The sequence below is a fragment of the Panonychus citri genome, unplaced genomic scaffold (genome assembly GCF_014898815.1).
Source record: "Panonychus citri isolate SS breed McGregor unplaced genomic scaffold, ASM1489881v1 Contig00134, whole genome shotgun sequence".
NCBI lineage: Eukaryota > Metazoa > Arthropoda > Arachnida > Trombidiformes > Tetranychidae > Panonychus > Panonychus citri.
The window spans coordinates 534,760-559,361 of record NW_026515539.1 but is presented as its reverse complement, the minus strand read 5'-3'; the positions used below and the strand labels follow the sequence as shown (position 1 = coordinate 559,361).

Here is a 24,602-nt window from a genome sequence, read left to right as displayed (position 1 = left end):
AGCCACCATTGAAATTTTATTGACAGAGAAAAACAATTTCCACCTTTAAGATTCCCCACCCTCATAGTATCACTAACTTTCCGCTATCATTCAAAGAGAAAGATTATCTCTCTCACTCTCTCTCTCTCTCATCTTCACTGACCACTGTCCACCTCTAAGAAAACCTTATCTTAACCTGTTATCGGACACACTATAAGTATACAAAGTTATCAATAACAAGGAATCATAAATTTTTCAACAGCTTAGTCAACAAACTTTACCCCGGCGGCTTTTCTGTGTCCTCCTTGTGTCCAATCCACTTTATCATGACAACAATTATCACATATTAATACAATACTCCTACAACTGACCCTTGGTCAACTAGTAAACTAGGTCAGTAAACTGAAAAGCGACAACCAGATCAACTATTAATTCACAATATATAATAATCAATCAATCAACAATCACTTTGAAAAGTAAACATTGTAACATATGATTTAAAATGATAACAAGTTATCATTAGAAAAGCAGAAAATCAATTTTTACCATGAGAAAGATAATAAAATTATCATCCTCATCCTCATCATCCTAATCATCCTTACTACCAACAAGATGATAATAAAGGTACAAGGATAGTAATCATCATCCCACCAGGTAAGTTTTTCATCCTCATCATCAGAGTAATTTTCATCATCCTTTCCCTATAACCTTCATCATCATTATCAACCATATCTTGATCCTTATCATTATCATCATCATCATCTTAAAACCTATTCTTAACATTGATCAACATCATAATCAACAACAACCTCATCCTTTAATCGTCCCCAACCTTAATCATAATCATCATCATCATCGTGATTGCTTGATTGGTTGAGCATGAACAACAAAACATACACACACTAAACAAACATGAATCTTTACCTGGATATTTGCGAGGAGCAAAATAACACCCACCATGATGTACCACCCACCTCCTGATCCACCCCACTCCCTTATTCATCTATACCAACCTTTCAACCACCAGGTAGATTAACAGTCTTGTTTATCAATTCAATAACAATGGTTAACACACAAGGGAAGATAAAATATATTAGTAAGAAGATGAGAAAACATAAATATCATGTATTAGTCTTCATTTGTCTTCATCCTCCTCTTCCTCTTCCTCTGCACGATTTCAATTCATTCACATGAAAAATATTAACCGATCAACGATGGACATTGGTCAACTTTTATCTATGTTTTCGTCAGTTAACTTTTTTATCTATCAAATGTTGACCACAACGAAGGTGCTGTGGTCAGCTGATGAAAGATGATATGAATACCTACAATGAAGATGAGATGATGAGGATGATGATAAAGTGAACGATGTAAGCGGATGAGTTTGAGGATACAGTTTTTGACTTATTGTCAAATTAACCATTTTACTAGGAAACTTGATATACTTATGATGATTGTTTGTTTTTACTCATCATCATCACTCCTCCTTTTGTTTACTTCATCAACATCCGTTTCATCATCATCATTCATTAGTAATTGTAGTAGTTAGTTAAATACAACTAATCTTTTACTATTACGTTCATTCAAATAAAAGACTGTAACTTTCAATTTTCATCTCTCTCTCTCTCATCATCATCTTTAATCTTTTCTCCCTCTGGTTAACCACTTTGTGGGTTTCACCTTAACCAGTTAGAGATGATGATGATGAGAGAGTGAGAGAGAAAAAATCAAGGTAAGTTTAGTAAAAAAAAACGTAAAAAAAAAAAAACAAGACTAATATTTCCTTCCTTCTCATCTTTCCCTCCTCCTCCACCTCCATCAAGATGATGAAGATAAAGATGATGAGGATGAGGCTCCAAGTGAGCCCCACCAAGGTCGATTTTTTCATTATAACAAGGAGGGAGGTTCTCATCATCCTCATCATCTTAATTGTGATGTAAAACTAAACAATAAACAAGAAAAGAGAAAAAATTTCTCATCCAAAACACTCACCTCCTTCATCCCACCCTCATCCTCCTCTTATCCCTCTGAATCCCTCAAGATAATGAATTAAATCAACCTGGGATGAACATCTCATCATCATCATCATCATTACAATCATGTAATATCATAACAATTAACTTAATTCCCTCTGTGTGTGTTTACAATTATTATTATTATTAGTCTTTCATTTCATTCATTAACTTTACTTAACTTTTTTTTTCAATTTACAACAAAATTGAACAATTAACTCATCATAATAGTTAACTAGCTGGTTAATTAATCGTTAGTGAGAGATGACAAATATAAAACTAATTGTTGTCGCTGTTTATTGTCATTTTTATCATTATTATTACATGTATCCTGTTAAGCTTAATCATTACAATCATTATCATTATTAAACATTGTAATTACTTATTATATGTTGATTATTATCATCTTGATGATGTTTGTTAATCCTTAGATTTGATGTCGTGCTTGAATATCATCATCATCATCCTTATCCTCATTCCTTAATTGTTACCACCCTCAATCTAATCATTACTCATATATTCACATACCTGTCATCATCAGGTATCACACTGTGACAATAATTTACTGGATAATAATAGTTAATTAACTAAATAAAAGTAAATCATGTTTCAACAATCATTGAGAAACAAAAGATTCAATCAAATCATTTACTTTTAAGTTAATCTTATAATCATATTAGTTAATCAATTTGGTTTAATTTTGATATTTTAAAAGATTAACTGGAAAGAAAAACTTTTTCACAATCACAAGTTAATTTAATTTGATTCACATGATTTCAAATGATTTAATCAGTGTTCAAATCAGTTTGTAAAATCAATTCTATATAATAAACTTGGTACAATCAATTTGTCCGAATAGCAAGAAATTTATTAATCCCTTGTACAAGATTAAGAAATGTTAATCTTGTAAGTAAAAGATTAACCATTTTAAAGCTGATTTTCATGAGGCGTGGGATGAGAAACATGAGGTTACAGGGTGGGAGGTGGAGGGTGGATAATTATTATTATGGTTTTAATGGAAATGCGATTCATTGAATATGTCAAACTGTTGGAAATTAAATTGATGGTCATGAGGAAGATGAAAATGATGATGAGGATAATCATGATAATAGTGATGATGATCATCATCATCATGATCGTTGTTTAAATTTTTCCCATGAAACAAGAAATGTAAACAAATTGTTTAGCTAATGCGGCAATTGTTTGTGGGTGGGAGTGGGGTGGGTGCAGGAATTTGTAACGTAAACGTAAACGTTGAGAGGTCATTTTAATGAATGAAATTCTTGATCCTCTCTCTCTCTCTCTCTCTCTCATCATCATCATAATCTTTTTCCTTCCTCCTCCTCTTGCTCCCGATTTTCTGGTTAAAGTTAAACCTCTATGGTTTCTCATTGTATCTCCTCGTGATGTTACCTTCATCGAGTGGTCAATTATAAGTGAACGGTGGTCAATTTTATCATGATAATAGTAATGATAAGGATAAGGATAATTAGAAGAGCAACTTGATTCAATTTCTTGTATATAAGATTTTCATTCATCATCTTTTTTTCACTTTCTTTTCTTTCATCATCTCCTCCTCTTCCTCCTCGGTGTGTTTATTTACCTGTCTTATCATCATCTTGTTAATGTAATAATATATGGGCTTGGTGATATATCTTCATTGTTGTTGATGTTTATGATGATGATGATGATGATAAGGATGATAAATAAGGTAAAATCAATTCGTGATGGGAAGGTTTTGATTAACCATTGACAATCAAACATAGATCATGTTAACTTGATTATCATCAACGTTTAAGGTGAAACAAACCATTGGAAAAATTTGATTAATTTATTAATTGTGATCTCATCAACATTGGGATAACTTTTCTACTCTTGGTTTAACAATTTTTCACCTTGACAATTAAATTTAATCACTTAATCAACTTACCTTGTCTTGTGATAATTGAATTATTATAACTAGATGTATATTTATCATCACGATTAACTTAATTGTCAACAATAAATATTGAATTACCTTGTTAATAATAATAAGTTAATTGTAAGTTGATAATTTTGTCATTTTCATGGTCAATTTAACTGAGATTTGATTGTTTTTACTAAAAAATTAACAATTTAAATTGTAAATTGATTCACCTAAACAAAATTAACTAAATGATACACAGAAATAAACAAGATTAATTGTTACAGAATTTTAATTTAATTGTCTAAATAATTTATGTAACGTATAATACATAGACATTAATAGTAAATACATCATAAGCAAACAATTAATTATTAGAAAGTGAATTAACAATTAACTTTCCATTTCTTTAAATCATCTGACCAATTGTTTGATATAAATACTGAAACTGAATTAAGTAAAAGGTTAATGATGATCAAGACACTTTAATTAGTATCAACAATAGACCAACAATGTTTTTTTTTAATTGTTACCATGAAAAAACAAAACAGAGAGGCAACAATCAACTCATTGTTGGTAAATTGTTTGTTAATGGTAATGAATATGATGATGATGATGTTGATTGTTATTGTGTTATCCATAATCATTAACGTTAAAACGTTATCCTTGGTTGACTGTAGTTAACCATTAACTGATCATCATCAACGTAATCAACATAATCATCATTTAGTTAATCTTGTTTCTCGTGCTCAGCATGTAATTAACTTAATCATTAACGCACTAACAAGATTAGATTTCACATATAAATAAATATAAAAAAAAAGTACACACACTCAAATATAATACATATAATTTCATTGCTGAGCTTTTCTTTTCTGATGATCGTTAATGATTAAGTTAATCATTAACGATTAGAAAACATCATTAGTATCATTTAAAAGCAAAACGAAAGAGTTTAAATATCACAGAATTGAACATTACAACCGATACAGAGAAAGACAATTAATTTCCTCCGTAATGGTAATAGAAATGCTAATTAATTCGTTGGGTTTTAATTAATGAATTAAAAATTTAAATTCGAAATTGATACAAATTAATTAATTGATTTTATCAGGAAAAAAGAAACAGATTAGAAAAGTTTTCAATTAGAAAAACTTTTTTTTCCAATTTTTCGAGATTTTCACTTTTCCATTCATAGATGGAGTTAGTTGTTAGAAAAAAAGTTCTAAACTTTTTCTTGTTAACAATCAATGATTAAGTTGATTTGGTTTATCTTTCTGGTGATAATCAATAAATGATTGAAACCGTGATTGTTAATAGTTAACAATTAAGCCTCTAACTATTATCATTTCCAAAGGTAATGTTCATTTTATCCTTTGCGTGACCAACAATTAAAATCATTTTATTTTTGTCTCAATTTAATTGTCACTCAAACTTAAATGTCAACCCAAAAGTATTTAAAACAAATGAAAGTTAATTGTTACAATGATTAGTTTTACTTTTTCCTGAGAATATAAATTTCCTCATCTAAATCACTGAATCATTGGAAGGAAAATTAAATGGGTGATGATGGACATGATGGTCAACAATTAATGGTGATTATGAATTTGACAACAACAATTAACTTGATTCTCATTACATGATGAAAATGTCATCAACTTTGAGACAATTTAAATTGCGTGTTAATTGTTGGACAAAAAAAAGGTCTCTTCGTGTTGATGTGGTTTTCCAACAATCAACAATTAATATAAATAATTTTCAAAACATTATCACATTGAGGAAACAACAAATTAGCAACAAATTAAAGTTAATTTAATGAGCTGTTCAAATGAAAATGAACATAATTAATGACAACCTGATGATTAGCTTTAAATTGTTGTTGATTTAAACAAATCAATTGACAACGATTCTCAACAAGTAAAATTATAATATCAGTTAATTGAAATGTTAGCTATTAATTGTAATCATTTGAAGAAGGCCAAAGAAACCAAATTGAATCATTAATATGAATTAATTTTTTTGCTTTTCAACTATTAATTTTGATTTCTTAACTTGATTGTTGATTTTCATCAAGGCAATTTGATTGCTTTTCATGTATCTTAATTATTATTATGATTATCAGCATCTCAATGTTAATCATAATGATGATGATAATTGTAAGTTAGTTTGTTATAATCTGATTTCATGATATTAATGAGGTTATTTCATGATGGCGGGTCTCTTGTATTATTATGATTACTATTAAAACGTTTGGGTTGTAACTTTATTTTATTTTTCATCCTCATCCTCATCCTCATCTTCATCATCATCATCATTTTCTTGCCTCCTCCTTCCTTGTTACTCTTGATAATCGGTGTGAGGTAAATAGATTGACCCTCAGGGTATAAATGGTTTCCTATTAACAAGAATCAATCTTCACCTAATTATATAACTAGAAAAGGAAACAAATTGTTCATCAAATGTTAACATGATCACGAACTACAAAAGGTAGAGAGCAGAGAGAGAGAGAGAGAGAGAGAGAGAGAGAGAGATGATTTTTTCATTCACAAGATGAGGATGAAGATGATGAAGATGCTGTATTAATAATAGCAATCATTTTGTTACCTTGCGGCAATTATAATGGTAACAATTGACTTGACATTTTTTTTATTCATCTTGATTATATTAATACACACACACACAATCATTATTAATGATATATTCATAATCACAATCTAAAATCAATGATTATAATGATAATCATCATTTGGTTGATCATTTACCTTCACACAACAATCAACAACAATGAAAATGTATCAGGTTGTTGTTTAAAGGTTACGTTTTTTATTCTGGACAATCAACTAATTGGTTGAACAAAAAGACCTTATCTGACCTTAACTGTTGATATTGTAATGATTTAAATTGTTATCACAATCATTTTGATACAATCAAAATGATAAAAAATGAAAAAATCTCATATCTCATATAACATCATTAACCATTTATAATAATTTTGTTATTTCGAAACAAACAAAAAAGTTTCATCAACAATCAAATGATGAACTGAATCACAATCGTAATCATCATGATCATTATCATGGTCATTACCATTAAGATAATACTAAAGTTTACTGACCACAACAACAACAACAACAACAACAAATCACCTTCGACTGCTTATCCATAACTTTAAATATCATCAGTTAAAAAAATCTCAACGGTCAAAGAGGATCAATGATATGAAAAGATTTACAACTGACCATTATCACCATCATCAAATATATCATGATAATCATCACCATTATCAAACTAATTTGATAAAATGGGAGGTGAAAGATGAAACTAAGTGTCTCTGTAAATTAAAATTCATCCAACCATCAACTTGTTAACATTGATACCAATTAGTTGAAAATTTCATCTTCATCTTTTATCGAGCGGATCATCATCAACCCACTCTTCAACCTCATCCACATCCCATGTTATCATCCTCTTCCTTTACATAAAACTTATTAAAAAAACATCAAAAACAACACAACAACAACAACGACAACACATCCAACAATATATACCATTAGTTTGTCAAACAAATTACATCAATAGTTATATTGGTATCATTAGGAGGACACAAATATAAAAAAGACAAAATTTTCACTGTAAGTGTGTCTACATGAGAGTGTGCACCCACCCACCCACTTTCATATCCACCACCCTCTAGGAAATATACAGAGAGGACCAACAGTCAAAATCGAGGACAATGAAGCTTGTTAAAAATGATTGTTACTAATAAGTGAATGTGTGTCTATGTAAAAAAAAGTCACAAGAAATCAAATCTACACATGTAATCATAATAATAACAATGGAGATGATGATGATGATGATGATGATAAGATGACAAAGTATTATATTATTTTCAGCCAATTTACAAGTTTACATGATATCATCCAAGTGGGTGGATGCTGAAGGATGTTGAGATGAGGATGATATTGAAAAAGTCACATCACCATCATCATCATCATCCAAAAAGTAAGCAACATGATAAACAAGAAGAAGACAAAAAAAAACATAACTGATGATTTTGAGAGAGAGAGAGAGAAGGAAAAAGATCACGTGTCTTAAGGATGCTGATACTATTTCCTATCATCAGCATCTTTGTCATCCGCATCATTTGATAAATAAAAGCATTATCATCCTCATCTTCATCTCTTCAACATTCAAAATGATTTATTATCACCATAATAACTTTGATTTCCTTTCATCATATTATTACATATACATAACATTTTACATATCCAGTGATACCACCAACACCACTGCCTCATCCTCATCATCATCTTGATCCACCCTCCCCACCACCAACACTGATTATCATCATGTACTTGATTGCTTAACCTAAATAACAATGGTGATAATCAAATGCAAATAAAAAGCATCAACCATTTAAAAACTGTAATTTATATCCCTAACCTTTAACCTCAAATTATCATGACAATATCATTTGCTATTCATTTACTATTGAAATGATGACAAAGATTAAGATGATGATGATAAAAGATGATAAAAGATGATGAAAACTTTTCAATGGACATTAATTTGCAATTTCCACTTGAAGATGATAATCTTATCTCATGAATACCCTGATATTTATTACTAACCAATGAATATTATCACTGGTCATCTTCATTGACCATCATCAATTTTCAATGTTACTTGAAACTGTTTATTCTGCTTTTGTTTTTATTAATGTAACTTGACCAATGGTCATTTAAATGTACATATATAAATAACTTTTCCCTCTTTCTTCATGGTAAAAATCATAAAAAGTCACAAATTTGATCTGATGATAAGTTAATTGTTGTGATAATTTATCACTTCCTATTTACCAACAATTTATCTGATAAACTCAATGGTTCTCATCTGAATATTATCATTGAATGGGAACAAAACGAAAAGTTGTAAAAAAAAAAGTTCTAAACAAAATCTTTCACTCATCAAACTGACCAATAGATGGACACAATTAAAAGGTAAAAAAAAGGAACCAAAAAAATGTTGTAATGGTCAACAAGTTAAGTTAAACTGACCAATGTGTTTACAAGTAGATTACTAAACAATTATTTACAAAGGCCTCTGAATTATGATGATTACGATGATGGACTTACCTGGACTTTGTTTGTCAAGGACATTTTTCTCAAAAGGTAAATAGTAATCATAATTACTGATGATAATGATGATAAGGAAGATAATTCAAAAGCAGGAACCTCTTAGAGGGATAAATTTGATCCCCATAGATTATGAAGTAATCAACATTTAACCCATGGACGTAAGGTTTTACCTTTCATCATCTTTATCATCCTCTTGTTAATTAAGGGTAATTTAAGGAGTCAGATATGATGATGAGGAAGATAATGATGATGATGATGATGAGGATGAGGATGATAAGACTTACGAGCCAGGTGAGGAAGTTGATCTAACCAAAGTTAACACACTCAGGCAACAGGATAAGTTAAAAAAACAGCAGAAAAAAAAACTCAGGTAAAAAAAGCATCACCTTAATGAGCTGGGAGGAGTTGATTGTTACCTGTGTCTATGTGTGTGTGTGTGTATTTATAAACAATTCATAATAATCATGTTAATTAGGATAATTATGATGATGATAATAATGATGATAAGCCTGTGTGAGTTGATTATTATGTGAGAGGGATCATCAACAATCATTGTCAACATTTAATTCACATATGCAGCCATCTTGTTAACATGTTTCACCTTGTTCACAGGTATTTTTGGTGCCATGGGTGATGAGGATGATGAAGATGATGATGATAATAAGCTGACCCTTAAGGCGATGATGATGATGATGAAAGGAAAGAGATGATTATTATTATTGCTTCTTATTGTCACTTTAATATCTTTTTACCTTGTTGATTGTTTATCTTTCTTACCTTGTAAGTGATTATCATTTATCTGAGTATGATGATGATTAATTAATGTAAAAAGCTAATTAACTAATCATCATCATCAAAAGTGGGAGTAAAGAGGTGACAATTTTCAAAGTGCAAGGTTATCACCATCAGAAAGTTAATTGGAGACACGAAAAGTTAGAAAAAAAAATTTTTTTTTCTTCATCTTTTTTGTTTCTAATTATCAACTTACCTTAATTTTTAATTGTTGTCGCGCTTAACTGATTTAAAACTTTAATCTGGAAAAGATTAACTAATTATCATATTAATTATTGTATTAAGAGAGATCAAGTTTCTCAAGGTAACATTTATCATCTTTCTCATCTCTTGATGATGACAAAATGTCTTTGCTTCTTAAGTTTCTCAATGTAAATGTAATCAAAATGTCACAAAATTGAAGGAAGAGTAAAAAATTTTCTTCCCAAGTTATTGCCAAGTTATTGGTCAGTTATTGATGGACATTTACCTAACTGACCTTTTCCACTCAATATCATCAACCAACTCATCAGCATCTTCATCTCTCCGGTGGTCAGTCTGGTTAATCTGTAACACTAAACGCTTACTGATGTTATAATATATTGTTTACCAATGTTTATATACTGACCACTTGGTTGACCAATTGGTTACCTTTGGGTTAGTTATTATTATTTGCTAGTTTTTGATTTACTTTGAACAAAAAAAAAAGCTTTCATTATGTTTAATATTATTTATGATGATTAAGTTACAGTTGATTTGTTTATACCTTTGACCTCTCGACCTCTTCCTTTAACCTTCATTGACCATATGTAGAAACCCATTGATAATTATAATGTTACAAACAAACAAATATATTTACCTTTGTCTTTAATTGCTGATAATCAAGGTAACAATCAGGTAAATCATTGGGGGGAAAAATAAACAGTTAAATTGTTACTGATTGTTGTAAGAGTAAAATGATTTTGGTTAACAATTAACAACCGGAAATCAGGTAAACCAGCTTGTTACCTATCGGTTGATTGCTTGATAGTTTATTAATCATTAATCAAGAATAGGTAACAATTTAGCAACAATTGTACTTATATATAAATGTAAACTCAAATAATTAACTTTAATTGTGATAAAATCAAACAAACAGAAAGATAAACAGATTCAAGTATTAGGAAAAAGTATTGAAAAAAAAAACAATCAAACATTTACTTTAATCTTGACCAGTTAACTGATTGACCAATACAAAATTACATCAAGTTGATATTATTAATAAAAAAAGTGGAGAAACAAAATTTAAATTCATTTACATTCATTTAAGTTACATTACTAATTAGCCTCAGGGTAAAATACTTACTTTATCATCATCATCATTATTTTCATCCTCATCTTCATCTCTACTATTTGATTTACCTGTCATCACCTTTATAATGATGGTTTCTTAATAGTAGTCAGATTGCTCCTTCCGGTCAATTTTAGTTTTACTCTTAAGGTCAAGATAATTGATTGCAATTGGTTATCATCATCATCATCATCATCATCTTCATCTTCATGATTATTTATAAGGTTGTTGAAAAGTCCCAATGAGCGTGTATGTGTTGTGTATTTAAACCAGACCGTGAAAATTGACTTTCATTGAATGGACATTTAGGGAAAGTCCACCTTGTTACCTTGACCAATGATTAGAGTGAGAGTAACTTTTTTTTTCGTGTTTCTCTCTCCTTATTTCACCTCAGGCTATTTGTTCATTTTTTTTCTCTACATTTGTTTTTTTCTCTCTTTCCTTTAACTTTTCCTTCCTGTGACTTTTTTTTTTACTTGCAACATTGTTGTTCTTGCTAATCATCATTTGTAAAGGTAGACAGGTAGGTAAGTAAGTAGGTAAGTAAACAAACATAGAGAGTAAGTGAGTGAGAGAGAGAGAGAGAGAGAGAGACAGAGGTCATCATCTTCATCTTCATCATCATCAAATTGTAACATTGTAAATAAGCAATTGAAAAAAAAGCAAATACAAAATTATATATCATTTTATGCAAGGATGATGATAATCATCACACTGACCATTTGCAAATGTTTACCTGGTCATTTGCATAATTATTAACTTGACCACTTAATATATTTACCAAATAATTGCATTCTTATCATCATTCATTGATGAAGATGAGGATGATTACTGAGTAAATATCTAGTTGCAATTTCTTGACCAATTTTTCAGCCTTCATCTTGACTTTTTTTTTTGTTTAATTCCGATTCGCAATTTACTTAATCATTTCCGTGAGAAATTGTTAAGACAAAACAAAATTAACTGATCATCATGATAACCCAATGAAATTTTTCATATTATTATCCAACTGATTAGTGTTAATCTTTAATCCTAATCACTTACATGGATTGTGATTCTCATTGTTAACCTTAAATTGCCCCAATTCACAGTTACTTTTACATTTGTCATATTGATTGTGTATTTAGACAGAGGATTTATCTTATTATCAGCTGTCTATCAATCTTATCTTCATCATTATCATCTTCATCCTTTTGGATGATATTTTCAACTCTCTCAATCTCCCATTCATCAGATTAATACCTTTGATATTTGCCCTTTTAACCTAATGGTTAATCATATGGATCCAAATGTAACAATCAACAACAGTTAAAAAGGTTGTCCCTCTCACTAATCACAATTAAATATATGAGAAGTGGTCATTCAATGATTTAGTTAATTTAGTAAATAACAATCAACTCAAAAAGGTAACAATTTAAAAGGTTATATTTGAATTAATTGAATTAGCAAACTGTTTATATTTTCATTTGTTCAAACATCAACTATTGTTAATTGTGATTTGTTAACTTTAATTTTCATTTTGATTAACCATTTTTAGATGTTGATTAACGTTTTATCAACAATTAACCGATTCATTATTAGTATTACAATTTATTGATTGTGCTGTTCATTTAATTGTTGACTTATTTTAATTTGTTTACTGTTTTCTTTGGGCTATTTGTTTAAGGATTACAATTACAAAATGATTACATTGATTGTTGGTCAACAATTTCAACTTTTATCATTTTTCATGTTAATTGAATTGATTATAACAATTAACTCAATTGAACTAATGGTCAAGGAGGTAACAACAACAACAACAGATGACCATCACAATGATCAATATAATTTCAATCAAACAAGAGTAAGTATAATGTTAAGCAATTACAAAAGAGAATTTTGAAAATTTTCAAACTGACCATTAGTGACCATCAGTAGATGACCAAACCCTTTTAGGTCAAAATGTATTGTTTCATTTGTATTTTTTTCCCATAAACATAAATAGACAAACTATTGACCATAAAGAAAAAGTGATGACCTTTGTTTTTGACACACTTACAGATGACCATTGATCCATTCGGACAGTGACCATTATAAGTTAATGTTGATATGTGGTTGACAATGAATAATCAGTTTCAATGATGACCACATTTAATTTGTCCAATTGATGATGACCATTGATAACCTTCATCTTCTCAATCTCTTTCATTTATGTAGTTTAATTTGATTTAATTCAAAATCTGATAATTTGATACCTTTAGTTACACACATAGAGACACGTGAGGTCAAATAAGCATCAATCCAAATCCCAAATGACAAACACACTTACACACTTTCCGGAAACGGAAACGATGAGAGACCAACAACAATTGAAATCAATTTAACATCTCCCTCTCTCTTATTTATCTTGCAGTTTAAACGTAGTAAAACTGACCGTTGGCCAACTAACATTGAGACTTGGCAATCTTCATCTTCATCTTCATCCTCTTCATCATCATCACCACCACCAACTTCAACCAATAAGCAACACCAACAAATGAAATCATCCGCATCAACATTAAATATGAAAGAAATCCTTACACCTACAGCTCAAAGTAAGTTGATTACGTGGGCGGACTGTGGTGTGTTAATCATGTAATCAGCTAATTAATTCAATTGTCTTGATTATTATTATTAGATATCAAATGTAACAATCGAGGGGAAGGGAAAAGTTTTACATCCATGATAACATTACCTTCAGGATACTCAGTCCCACCCATTTTTGAGGATTACATTGAAACCAATAGAGAGACATCATCATCTTCATCATCATTAGCATCCTCTCAAGCCGATTGCTCAATGACTCTTGTCTCATCATCTTTATCATCCACATCAACAGCCTCAAAGATTAACATTTATAATATGAAGATCAATGATTTTAATAAATGTGGAGTTAAATCAGAGAGATCAGCTGATGGAAAGGTGAGTTTCGGCCATTGGTCAGTTTTGAAGAAGAAAAGTTGTAAATTGAGTATTTTATTATTCTTTAGGAGTGGATGTCAGTTACTCTTAGAATTCCCTTTATTTCCGGTCTTCGAACAGCTCAAGATGAACATATCGTTATTGTCTGTCGACCACAAGAACCTGTGATGGCTAAAAGTTCATTACTCGATTTTAGGACCAATGTGTAAGTATTGGAACTTTTTCATTCGAAGGAAAAATCTAATCCATGTTATCTAAATAATTCAGTCATAGGCCAGTGAAAACTGTTTACAGTAGTTTGGAACCCGAAGTCGACGTAAAAGTGGGACTATTTGCGAAACCCGCTGGTATGTCCTACTATTCAGAAGAGATACCGATAGATGGTCTGATCGAGGTTGGAGAGGAGTTACAATTTCGAGCGATAGTAAAACCCGGAGACGGTAAGAGAGAGAGAGAGAATTTTGATGAAAAAAAAAGTTCGAGAGAAAAGAAAATCTCATCAATTATATTTTCACTTTCAGGGTGGAAATTTGCTAAACTAACTGACCTTAAGGTTTACATGGTCCATGAAGGAGAGACAGACTCTGATCTACTAGATGACCACACCTCTAGCTTGACCTCAACCACCACCACGATAACTAACAAGCTGATGAAAAAGAAAGGTAAAGATGAATTATCATCATCAACGGGAGGTAATAGTAAATCACATAATGAACTAAGGAAAGACTCTAAAGGTAAAGATAGTGGAGGAATAGTAGGAGGAGGAGGAGGTAGTGAGGGTGGTAATGGGCGAGGTGGAACAGGTATTGGTCATGGAGTGGGAGGAGTTGCAACCCTAGTACTGGACAATGGCTGCCGGAACCCTGTTTACTCAGCATTAGCACCTTATCATCCTTATCGTGATACGAGCAACCCCCTTGCGGTTGCATTCAATTTCAAAGCATTCATGTTTCAAGATATGCCAGATGATGGCTCAATCAGGATAACAGCCAAAATCATGGCTTGTTTAGAGGAAGCTGATTGTTCACCGGTAAGAGAATAAATATTTTTACAACAATCAACAACAACAATTAAATATCATCATCTTCATTATCATATGATAATCATTATCTTCATCTTCATGAGCCTCTCATTTTCATCTGCAAATTGAGAAGGAGGGATAAATATGATGAGAGAGAGAGAGAGAGGAGCCATTACAAGGGAGGAGTTTCAATGTATTAAGTTTACAATGTGAACAATTAACGAATTGCAATTTAATTATTATTGCTAAATGATTATTATCATCATCACTTGATTACTTTTGTGATTGCACTTATGTCATCAAGCTCATTTATCAATTAACTAGAATTGAACAACTTACCTGAAGAAATTTTTTCTTACCTGTTTTTTGCTGTTATTTTATCTTCGACTTCATAGTAAACTTTATCTTCCTTGGTCATCTTCTTACTCTCTCTCTCTCTCTCTCTCTCTCTCACTTACTTTCTCTGTCAACAAAAGAGTCTGCAGAAGCTAAATGATGATAATAATGATGATAATCTTCAATAATCTGACAAAACTGTTGCAAAGGTAAAAAGTTTGTTTCAAGGTAAGATCAAACTCTTGGATCTTTTTTTTTCTGTGTGTTTGTTAACAACCGACCGATGGTCAAGCGCATGAGAACCAAATGTAAGCTTCAGTAATTGCAATTATCTTTGGTGGATGAAGATGAAGATAATGAAGATGAGTTTAAGTTTCTTTTTTTTAACGATTTGATGGTTATCTTTATCTTTCTCTCATTTATCATCATCACTTTTTATTTCACATTGGATATTATTCAGAGCCTATGTTTGGATAATGGTCAACAAGGTTATGGTCGAAGACGAAGAAGAAGAAGAAGAAATATTTCAACGAAAGATAATCATCTTTATCATCTTCATCTTCATCATCACAAGCAATTAAATGTATCAATTAAAAGGCAACCTGATGATAATGATAATGATAGTTCATTGGAATCCCAATTGTATCAATTTAATGATAACCCGGAAGTTATTCATTCCAATGGGAAATTATATTCATCTGGAAATCTGAGTAAATTTTCACGAAATTTACAGGTCAGGGTGGGGCTACCTGGCTACACCAAAAGTAGATACGTTAATACTGTTAAACTGACCAGTGGTCAATATTTTCAAAGTAAACAAAATGATCACGAGAAAAAATTGGAAACAATAAAAACAAATGTAATTTAAAACAATTGAAAGCAAAGTTTTTTTTGTATATTTATAATTGTTGATTGGTAAATTGTAATTTTTGTTTTTAATTGTTGATGGTTGATGTTGGTTGATGTTGATTGATTTTGATGATGTGAGAGGAGGAAAGTTGTAGTTTTGTTGTTGTTGTTGTTGGTGTTGTGGTATGGATGTGTGTTGAATAAATATTATTATTAAATTGATTTTATGTTTTTTGTGTTTAATTAGTTAATTGATTTTTTTTGTTGTTTTGTTTTACTTGTTGAAATTAATTGAATGAATTAAGTGCAAGGTAAAGTCTCATGGCTGCGGTAAACTCGAGGTGGGGAAATGGTCCAAGCGAGGGCATTAACGGGTATGGTACAGAGGTTGGTGATGATGCTGCAGCAGCAGCCGCTGCGGCTGCGGCTGCTGCTGTGGCTGCATGTGAATAGTCTGAGGATACAGGGCTTGCAGGGGTTCCAGTACTTGCACCGCTGATACTTCCCCCGCCGCCACTACTGCCACTGCCGTTTGTTGTCACTGTGTCACCAGTTCCTGGAGTTAGTGATGTTGGTCCTCCTCCTCCTCCTCCTCCTGCAGCTGCTGCTGCAGCGGCGGCGGCAGCTTGATGGTGAAGATGGCTTAGGAAATTTGGTGTCCATGGCTTATGTAAACCTAAACCTGGTGTTGGACGAGCCACCTCTTCAGGGCTGACCGGGGGCTGCTGGTAAAGTAACGGTAAACCAGGATGAGGTCGATACAAGATCGCTTTCTGTAAGGATGTACACTGATTTGCAATGTTATGTAAATTGTGGGCGGTGGTAGTCGTACCATTGCTAATATGATTGTTATTTAATTCAGGTAATGAGGTAATAAAATCTCCTGATCCACCGCCGGTTAGGTGATCATGGTGGAGATGATGATTCTCCTTTTTGGAATCTGAATACAAACAATGAGAGAGAGAGAACAGAAAATAAGCAAAAACGAAAAAAATTTTAATTCATTCATGTCAATCATTCATTCAAATTGTAAGGTGAAAATGTGATGGTGGGAAAATAATATGATCATGATGATTTAGAATTTGAATTTACAACTCTAATTGTTAATTTGATTGCTTGTTGATTGTTTTTAATGAATTTCTGATGATAATCAAATACAATCACAACACTTACACTTAACAATTGAACAGTTAAATTATTTTCATTTTGTACTAAAAATTGATCAGCTGAAAATGAGCTGATTAGCATTTCTTTTTTTTCGCCATCTAAATTGTTTACAATTAACTAAATTGTACCCAATTCTTTCAAGCTATTACTTAATTGTTTACTATTTAACTTTCAAACATTTAAATTGTAAATTAGAGGAAAACTTTTTATAAACTAACATAAAACAATTTAACAAACAATCAACATCTCATATAATTAACATTAATAAATTGTAATTGATTGAATTAAACAGTCTTAAATTACTTGTTAATTGTTGTTTGGTTAATTATTATTGTTTGTTTATTTTCATTAAAAAAATATTGAGTGAAAATAAAACAAAAAATTGAAATAATCAAGTTGATCCTTTCAAGTTAATTGTTGATTATCATGCAATTGTATTGTTTCAATCAACCAGAATAATATGAATTAACAAAATAATCAGTGATATCATGATTGAAAATTGATCATTAATTGTAATAAGAAAAGGAAATTGATTAGTAAAAAATTATTGATCAAATTAAATTAAAGGTAAAACAATTGTAAACAATTTACAATACACACAAGAGATACAATCACTTTAACTATATTTAGTTGGGTGATGATTATTATTAATATGATCAATGAAATGGGTGTGGACATTATCATCCTATTATTTATCATCCTTATCATCATCAATTGTGTAACCTAATCTAAAAGCTACTACAAACATACAGGATAACCTAAAAAACTACACAGAAAAAAATAGGAACCATAGGATATTATGTCTACCTATTGATATGGACAAGGTATTTGCAAGAATTGCAATTGATTATTTGCTAAATTGCATTTCCAGGTATTTATCATCCTCATCCTGATCCTCATCCTCATCCTCATCTTGTAATAAGATTATTTTGACAAATGACAAGATAGAGAGAGAGAGAGGAAAATAAAAGGATATCCACAATCAATCGAGATGTCGAAGGTAAATCGAAAAGGAAATGGACATTAAATAAAGGTAATGGTAGGGAAAGAAGATGAAGATGATGATGATGATGATGATGATGATGATGCTAATAGAAAGATCATCTTCTTGTAGACATCATCATCTTCATCTTAATCTTTGTCACAAGTACAATAGAAACACAAAAGGTATTGGAAAATAAAACAGATTGAGGTTAGTTTTTTTTACGCACATACAACTCGCCTCTTTTTACAGGTAAATCGGGATGAAAATTGTCTTATAGCGTGTTCATCATAATCATCGTAATCATCTTCATCTATTATTATCATCATGTTATCTTCACACTAAGTATTATCATCTTTCTCTCTCTCTCTCTCCTTTCTTTTTGTTGTTGTTTATTTGTTTATTTACCTTCGAGTTTATCAACAGATGCCCCTGGTGAATGAAGAATCAATTCTTTTCTTGGACTAATAGTTGATGGTCCGTGAGAGTCATCAACAATATCTAAAGGTTCATTGTCCAATGAGTAGTGGTCATTCAACATCACCTTATCATCTTCTCGTCTTCCTCCACCACCCGATTCTGATCCACCTCCTTCTCCACCCTCTCCACTTCCTCTACCATTTTCTTTAATCTTATCCCCATGAACCGATGAACATATTGTACGAGTCTCAGGATCTGAATCAAAGGAAACTAATCTTCGTGGGCTGCACATAACCAATTGCCTGGAAGCGAATAGAAAATTAAAGTTAGTGTTCTTTTTTTTACTCGAAAAATTAAAAATTCTACTTGACCATCGAAATGGACATTGGTCACTTTTACACTTTACTTTGTACTTACTTTTTACTACTTCTCCCGGCACCAGTTTCTCTGAAACCTTTTGCAAACGGATTGTTGTCAATTTTTAATTTCGTTATCTAAAAAACAAACATCAATTAGAAATTATTAATAACAATTTAGAACTAAAATTAACATTGGAAATTTGAACATTTCGTTGCGAAAACGAAACAACGACAATCAATACAATCAATTTCGAGACCAACGATCGACAATTCCTTAAATTTGTCCAATTGACAAATTTCATTGATCAATATCATTTTCCAAACTAATATGATAATTGTGATGGTCATTTGCTGGAAAATGTTTTTATAATGACCAATACCTAATTGATATGGTTGGTTGATGTCACATTCATTTCATTACGAGATATTAGTTACCTTGTTATCTGATGAAATTGTCATCATCATAATCACCTAGAGATGAAAAGTTTTTTTATCATCTCTCACTTTTTCTCTGTCTATTTTCATTTCTATTATTTTTCTGGTTCTCTGATTAAAGTGATACATTTCAACTGAGAGATCTGATAAATTAATGAATAAAATTAATGAAAGAAAAAGCTAAATAACCGTTACCATTAAAATCTAGGTGTTAGATGGAAAGATAAACAGAATTAGAACTTTTTTCAGTTCGAAATGACAAAAATATACAAAAGAGAGAGAGAGAGAGAATGGGACATGACCAATGTCCACTCTCAATGATCATAACTATTATGTAAATTAATTTAATTCACTTGAAACAATCAGATAATCAAAGTTTTCAAAGTGATACATTCAACGGCTTTCAGCTGAATCTTTTTCTAGGCAAACACTTTCTCCTCTAACTGATTAACTAATCATCATCAAACCTGTAATCATAATTATCAACACAATTAACACAATTTTAATCAACCTCACGTTTTGACCTGACACTTGGCTCATCATCATCATCATGATAATAATAATATTTAAACCCACCTCACAATAACCAGGTAAAGGTGGAAACTTGAAATCCAATAGATTATCATTATACTGACCATTAAAAATGATTGACCAACACAAAACAATTGATCAGTTATTTTCTCAAACCTTAATCATTAACCTTTCAAATGATATAATAAATAAATTCAGGATTATATGAGTAACTAAATTGTCAACTATTAATTAAGGGATTATAATGAAAATGATATCGTATATTATTATACATATACTTATGGGTATCTAGATAATGTTTAATTGTCGGTTCTTGTGGTTACTAATTGTTTACGATTTAAATTTCTATTGTTGTTAGTTGATTGTTGGATGTTTACGACAACATGTTATTGTTAATGATTAACCAAGAGTGAACATTTTTCACTCGAGTTCAGAACAAAACTTTTTACTTCTATAACTTTTTATCGAGTCCCCCAATTCTCATTGTAATCGAGTTAATTGTTTACTTTGGGAAGTTTATCTTTTCATCCTCATCTTTTTTTTTGTTTGTTGGAGAAAAAAAAACAAACTTTTCTATTATTATTGTTGTCGTTGTCGTTGTTGTTATTGTGGTTTTGTCATTGTTGTTGATTGTTTATCATTGTCATTGTCTGTTAATCATTATGATTATATACACAATGAGATATCATGATAATATGATTATAAGCTATATATAAATGTTCAATGGTTAATTGTTTATGATTATTACAAACCTTTTCATTTTGATAGGCAGTTACGGCAATGAATTCAGTTTCTTTGAAAACGTAAGTTCTGAATGTACTATGAGGCAATTTCATGAGGTTATTTGTCCTGACTAGGTGAAAACGAGGTTGATATTTGTGCATCGAGTTCAATATTGTCTGCTTATTGAATTGCAATTGCAATTTTCGTTGAGATTGATTGTTAGAAATGTTAATTTTTCCAAGATTGATCCATGATTACATTTCCAATGAGCATTGAGATAGAAAGGAAAGAAAAAAGTTGGAAAAGCCAGTGAGTATTCATGTTCAATGGTTCTGCTTGGGTAAAGGGTTTTTTTGTTGTTCGATAAAGATAAAGTTCTAATTATTATACTTACGAATCCATGTTTATCGGCTATATTATTGGTTAACTTTAATTTATGAAATGAAACCGTTTTCTGCATCCACTGTTCACCCGTTGACGGCGAGTCCGGGTGTATGTACATACGCTTAGGCATCTCCGGGTCAGCTTTGCCCGCCATCATCCAACGGGAATTGTGAAACTTGTACCTACAATCGTCAGCGGCCACAATGTCCATTAGCATTATATATTTGGCCTTTTTATCAAGTCCAGAGACTCGGACTTTGAAGGGTGGAAACATCCGCCTGTCAATATAAACATGATAAAAGAAAATCAATCAATTTAGAATTGGCTGGAATTATTTTATTACAATTCGACTCGAGAAAATATAATAATAATAATAATGATAATAGTAAAGTTCAAACTCTGGTTCTGACTCAGTATGAAATAGACATTGAACTTTTCCTCGATTGATTAATTGTTAAGGGGAAAAAAGTGAATGATTAACGAACAATTAACTTAATCATGTTCCAGATCAAATTTCAAGCTTTCAGATTCAGTTGCTGTTTAGTGATTGATTCATTGTCTCAATTTACTTGATAACTTTGTATCAGATTGATTATGATACTGATTGAGATGATGAAAAGGTTGATGATTAATGAAATAGGGAGAGAGAGAGGAAAGAGGCGGATGATGAAGATAATGATGATAATGATGAAGATAAAAACATTTACCAAAAGGTGAATAGGTAACCCAATGGGAGTGAGAATTGAAACAGATGAAGATGAATCTCAAATAATAGGTTACATCAAATAAGGGTTTTCTCGTCATCATCCTTTCCAATTATCATCCTCATCTTTCATCCTAATCATCAATAGCCACCACCAGCATCATCATCATCACGATCATCATCATAATAGTAAAAACCTTTTACTTTACTCCTCCCAAAGGATGAGGATATGATATTCCTTTGCAAAGTAAATATCGATTTTAATATTTTTCTTTACTTTCATCATCTTGATCATCTTATTATCATCATTATGAAGCGCAAAAAATACAGATGATGATGATGATAATATTAATAAAAAGATGATGAGGAAGATCATCTCAAGATATATAACTTTTTGCATGAGAAGAAGAAAAAAGAATGACCGAAAATTGAGAATGACAAAAGAAAGAGGAAAATGAAGATGAAGATGATGAAGAAGATAAAAATTATGAAGATCAATAGATAGTCTCTCTCTCTCTCTCTCTCCTCATCATCATCAGCATCTTCCTCATCTTCCCTTTCTACCTTTTCTCATTGTTTTCTTCTTAAAAATCATATAGCCATGACATATTGTTAACAAGAGGATTATCATCCTAATCATCATCATCATCATTATTATTATCATTATCAATTATAATTCATCAGGAAGATGAAGATGAAAAGAATAAGAGAGAAAAAAGAAGAAGGAAAAAAGTTCGTATCAATAGAGGCTTGAGCTTCTTTTTTTTTTCTCTATTCGGTATTTTTTCTGCTCTAACAATAGATTTTGACATTCGAATATAACAAAAGTAAACAAATATTATACTTCGGGTCAATAAGATGACTTGTAATTGGTTATCATCATCTGATTATATTGTCATCCACACCCACCCACCTTATCATCATGATAACAATGAGTAACATATATCACAAGATATGAAAAAAATAACAGGAATCATATTTTTCATCAATGGAAACAGATACAGAGTCAATAACTTATATCCAAAGCCAGAAGAGTGAGAGCAGAGAGAGAGAGAGAGAGAGAGGGGGTATTCATTTTCTGTTTGAATTTCGAAAGGAAAAAAATCATATTGGAACAAAAAGAAAATTTCGAATAACCAATATTTCTCTCTCTCTCTCATACTTTTCCATTCTCATTCTCTCTCCTCCTCCTCCCTTTCTCATCTTCCATCCTCCCACTTTCCCTCTTCCCACTCCACTTCCTCCTCTCCCATAATGATAATATACCAGACAAAATACATAACTAATAATAATATCATATTATCATATTAGTTTCTCATATAGATCAATATTATTGGATTTTACTTTTCTCTCATATCTTTTTATTATTGGACAAACTATTCAAGCATTTACACAAACACAGAGAGAGAGAGAGATATTATTGATTATAGGTAAAAATTATGATAATATTTTCTCATCACCAACATCATTATCATCATCATTTAAATTGCGATAATATTTCAATATCATTATCATCATCATGGTGTTTTCCTCGGAATCAATTCAAGTTTATCATGAAAAAGTAAATGTTTCTCATTATTTCATCTTGTTGACTTTCACTTAATTGATCATTTTTGTTTCTTCTTCAACAGTTAATTAATCTGATTACAAATTGGATGACAATGTGTTAGCTTATGATTTAGTTAATTGTCACAGGTAATTAGTAACATTCAACTTATCATAAAATATTAATCGTGTTATCAATTGTTGTCACAATTTAACCTTGATTCTGATAATCAATTGAGTATTGATTGTTGTTATTTTATTTTAATCATTACGAAAGTATCAATTTAGTTTGTTAATTGTTGCTTTGATTGTTAATCATGATTAAGGTAAATATAACATATCATACACGTAATCATCATTAAGGTGATAATATTGATTATTATTATTATTATGATTTAGTTAATTGTTGAAGGTTAATTTTCAAGGTAAATATTTGAACCAGAAAATAAGTCGATGTATATTTTGTTGTAATTAAACAAATAGTTAACAATTTAATGTGAATTAAAATATAAATTGTAATCAACGAGTTATCATCATCATCCATGATCATTAGGATCATTTTTTTTAATGATAATTATGATGATTAGAAGATGATAATTAGTAAATTATCTTGACATTTAAGAGGAAAACATTTCTAAAGTAATTGAGTCTCTGAGTTAATGATTATGATAATTAACTGTTTATAAATGTTGTTGATTGATTGTCAATGATAGTCTTGATTATTGTGTTAATGATCAGTTGATTGTTAGTACAATGATTAAGTAAAAAAAAATTGTTAATCATCACGTTTAGTGTTGATTTGGTTCAATCGTTGTTGTTAATTGTTACATTTCATTTTCGACAAGAAAAAAAAATAAACAAGAAACGAAAAAGTTTCTTCCAAGTTGCTTAATGATTAAGTTAATGATTTCGTAAACTGTATCACAATTTAGGTTAATGAATTTAAATCACTTAGCAAGTTGTTTAATTATTGTTACACTGGCAGCAAGAGACAAGATTGTAAATATAAACGTAGTTAATTAGTTAACAATCAAGTTAATTGTCTCAAATTGTTTGGGTTTGGAGTAGAAACTT

General features: G+C 30.7%; 2 protein-coding genes across 3 annotated transcripts in view; one reads left to right on the top strand and one right to left on the bottom strand.

Annotated features, from left to right (window-relative positions):
• Positions 1-12,338: 12,338 nt before the first annotated feature.
• Positions 12,339-16,309, top strand: LOC128391061 (uncharacterized). The gene is made up of 8 exons (XM_053350903.1): positions 12,339-12,539; positions 12,800-12,976; positions 13,526-13,706; positions 13,790-14,073; positions 14,142-14,278; positions 14,341-14,513; positions 14,595-15,103; positions 15,891-16,309. The coding sequence occupies exons 2-8, from the start codon at positions 12,815-12,817 to the stop codon at positions 16,296-16,298; spliced, it is 1,854 nt and encodes a 617-aa protein (XP_053206878.1). The 5' UTR covers positions 12,339-12,539; positions 12,800-12,814; the 3' UTR covers positions 16,299-16,309.
• The window catches only part of LOC128391062 (T-box transcription factor TBX2-like), a 35,548-nt gene continuing 27,234 nt past the window's right edge, over positions 16,289-24,602 (bottom strand). The window contains exons 2-6 of one of the 2 annotated variants that reach the window (XM_053350905.1): positions 21,291-21,558; positions 20,926-21,072; positions 19,266-19,342; positions 18,837-19,150; positions 16,289-17,219 (exon numbers count right to left, since the gene is read on the bottom strand). In XM_053350905.1, the coding sequence (XP_053206880.1) occupies positions 16,567-17,219; positions 18,837-19,150; positions 19,266-19,342; positions 20,926-21,072; positions 21,291-21,558 (1,459 nt within the window). In that variant the 3' untranslated portion in view covers positions 16,289-16,566. Of the gene's footprint in view, positions 17,220-18,836; positions 19,151-19,265; positions 19,343-20,925; positions 21,076-21,290; positions 21,559-24,602 lie in introns of both variants that reach the window. The other variant, XM_053350904.1, reaches the window with a different exon arrangement.

Coding starts and splice junctions, on each gene's coding strand:
- LOC128391061 (XM_053350903.1), top strand. CDS start 12,815: ATGATTACATTGATTGTTGGTCAACAATTTCAACTTTTATCATTTTTC. Junction 12,977..13,525: donor ATAATTTCAATCAAACAAGA/GTAAGTATAATG, acceptor TTTATCTTGCAG/TTTAAACGTAGTAAAACTGA. Junction 13,707..13,789: donor CCTTACACCTACAGCTCAAA/GTAAGTTGATTA, acceptor TATTATTATTAG/ATATCAAATGTAACAATCGA.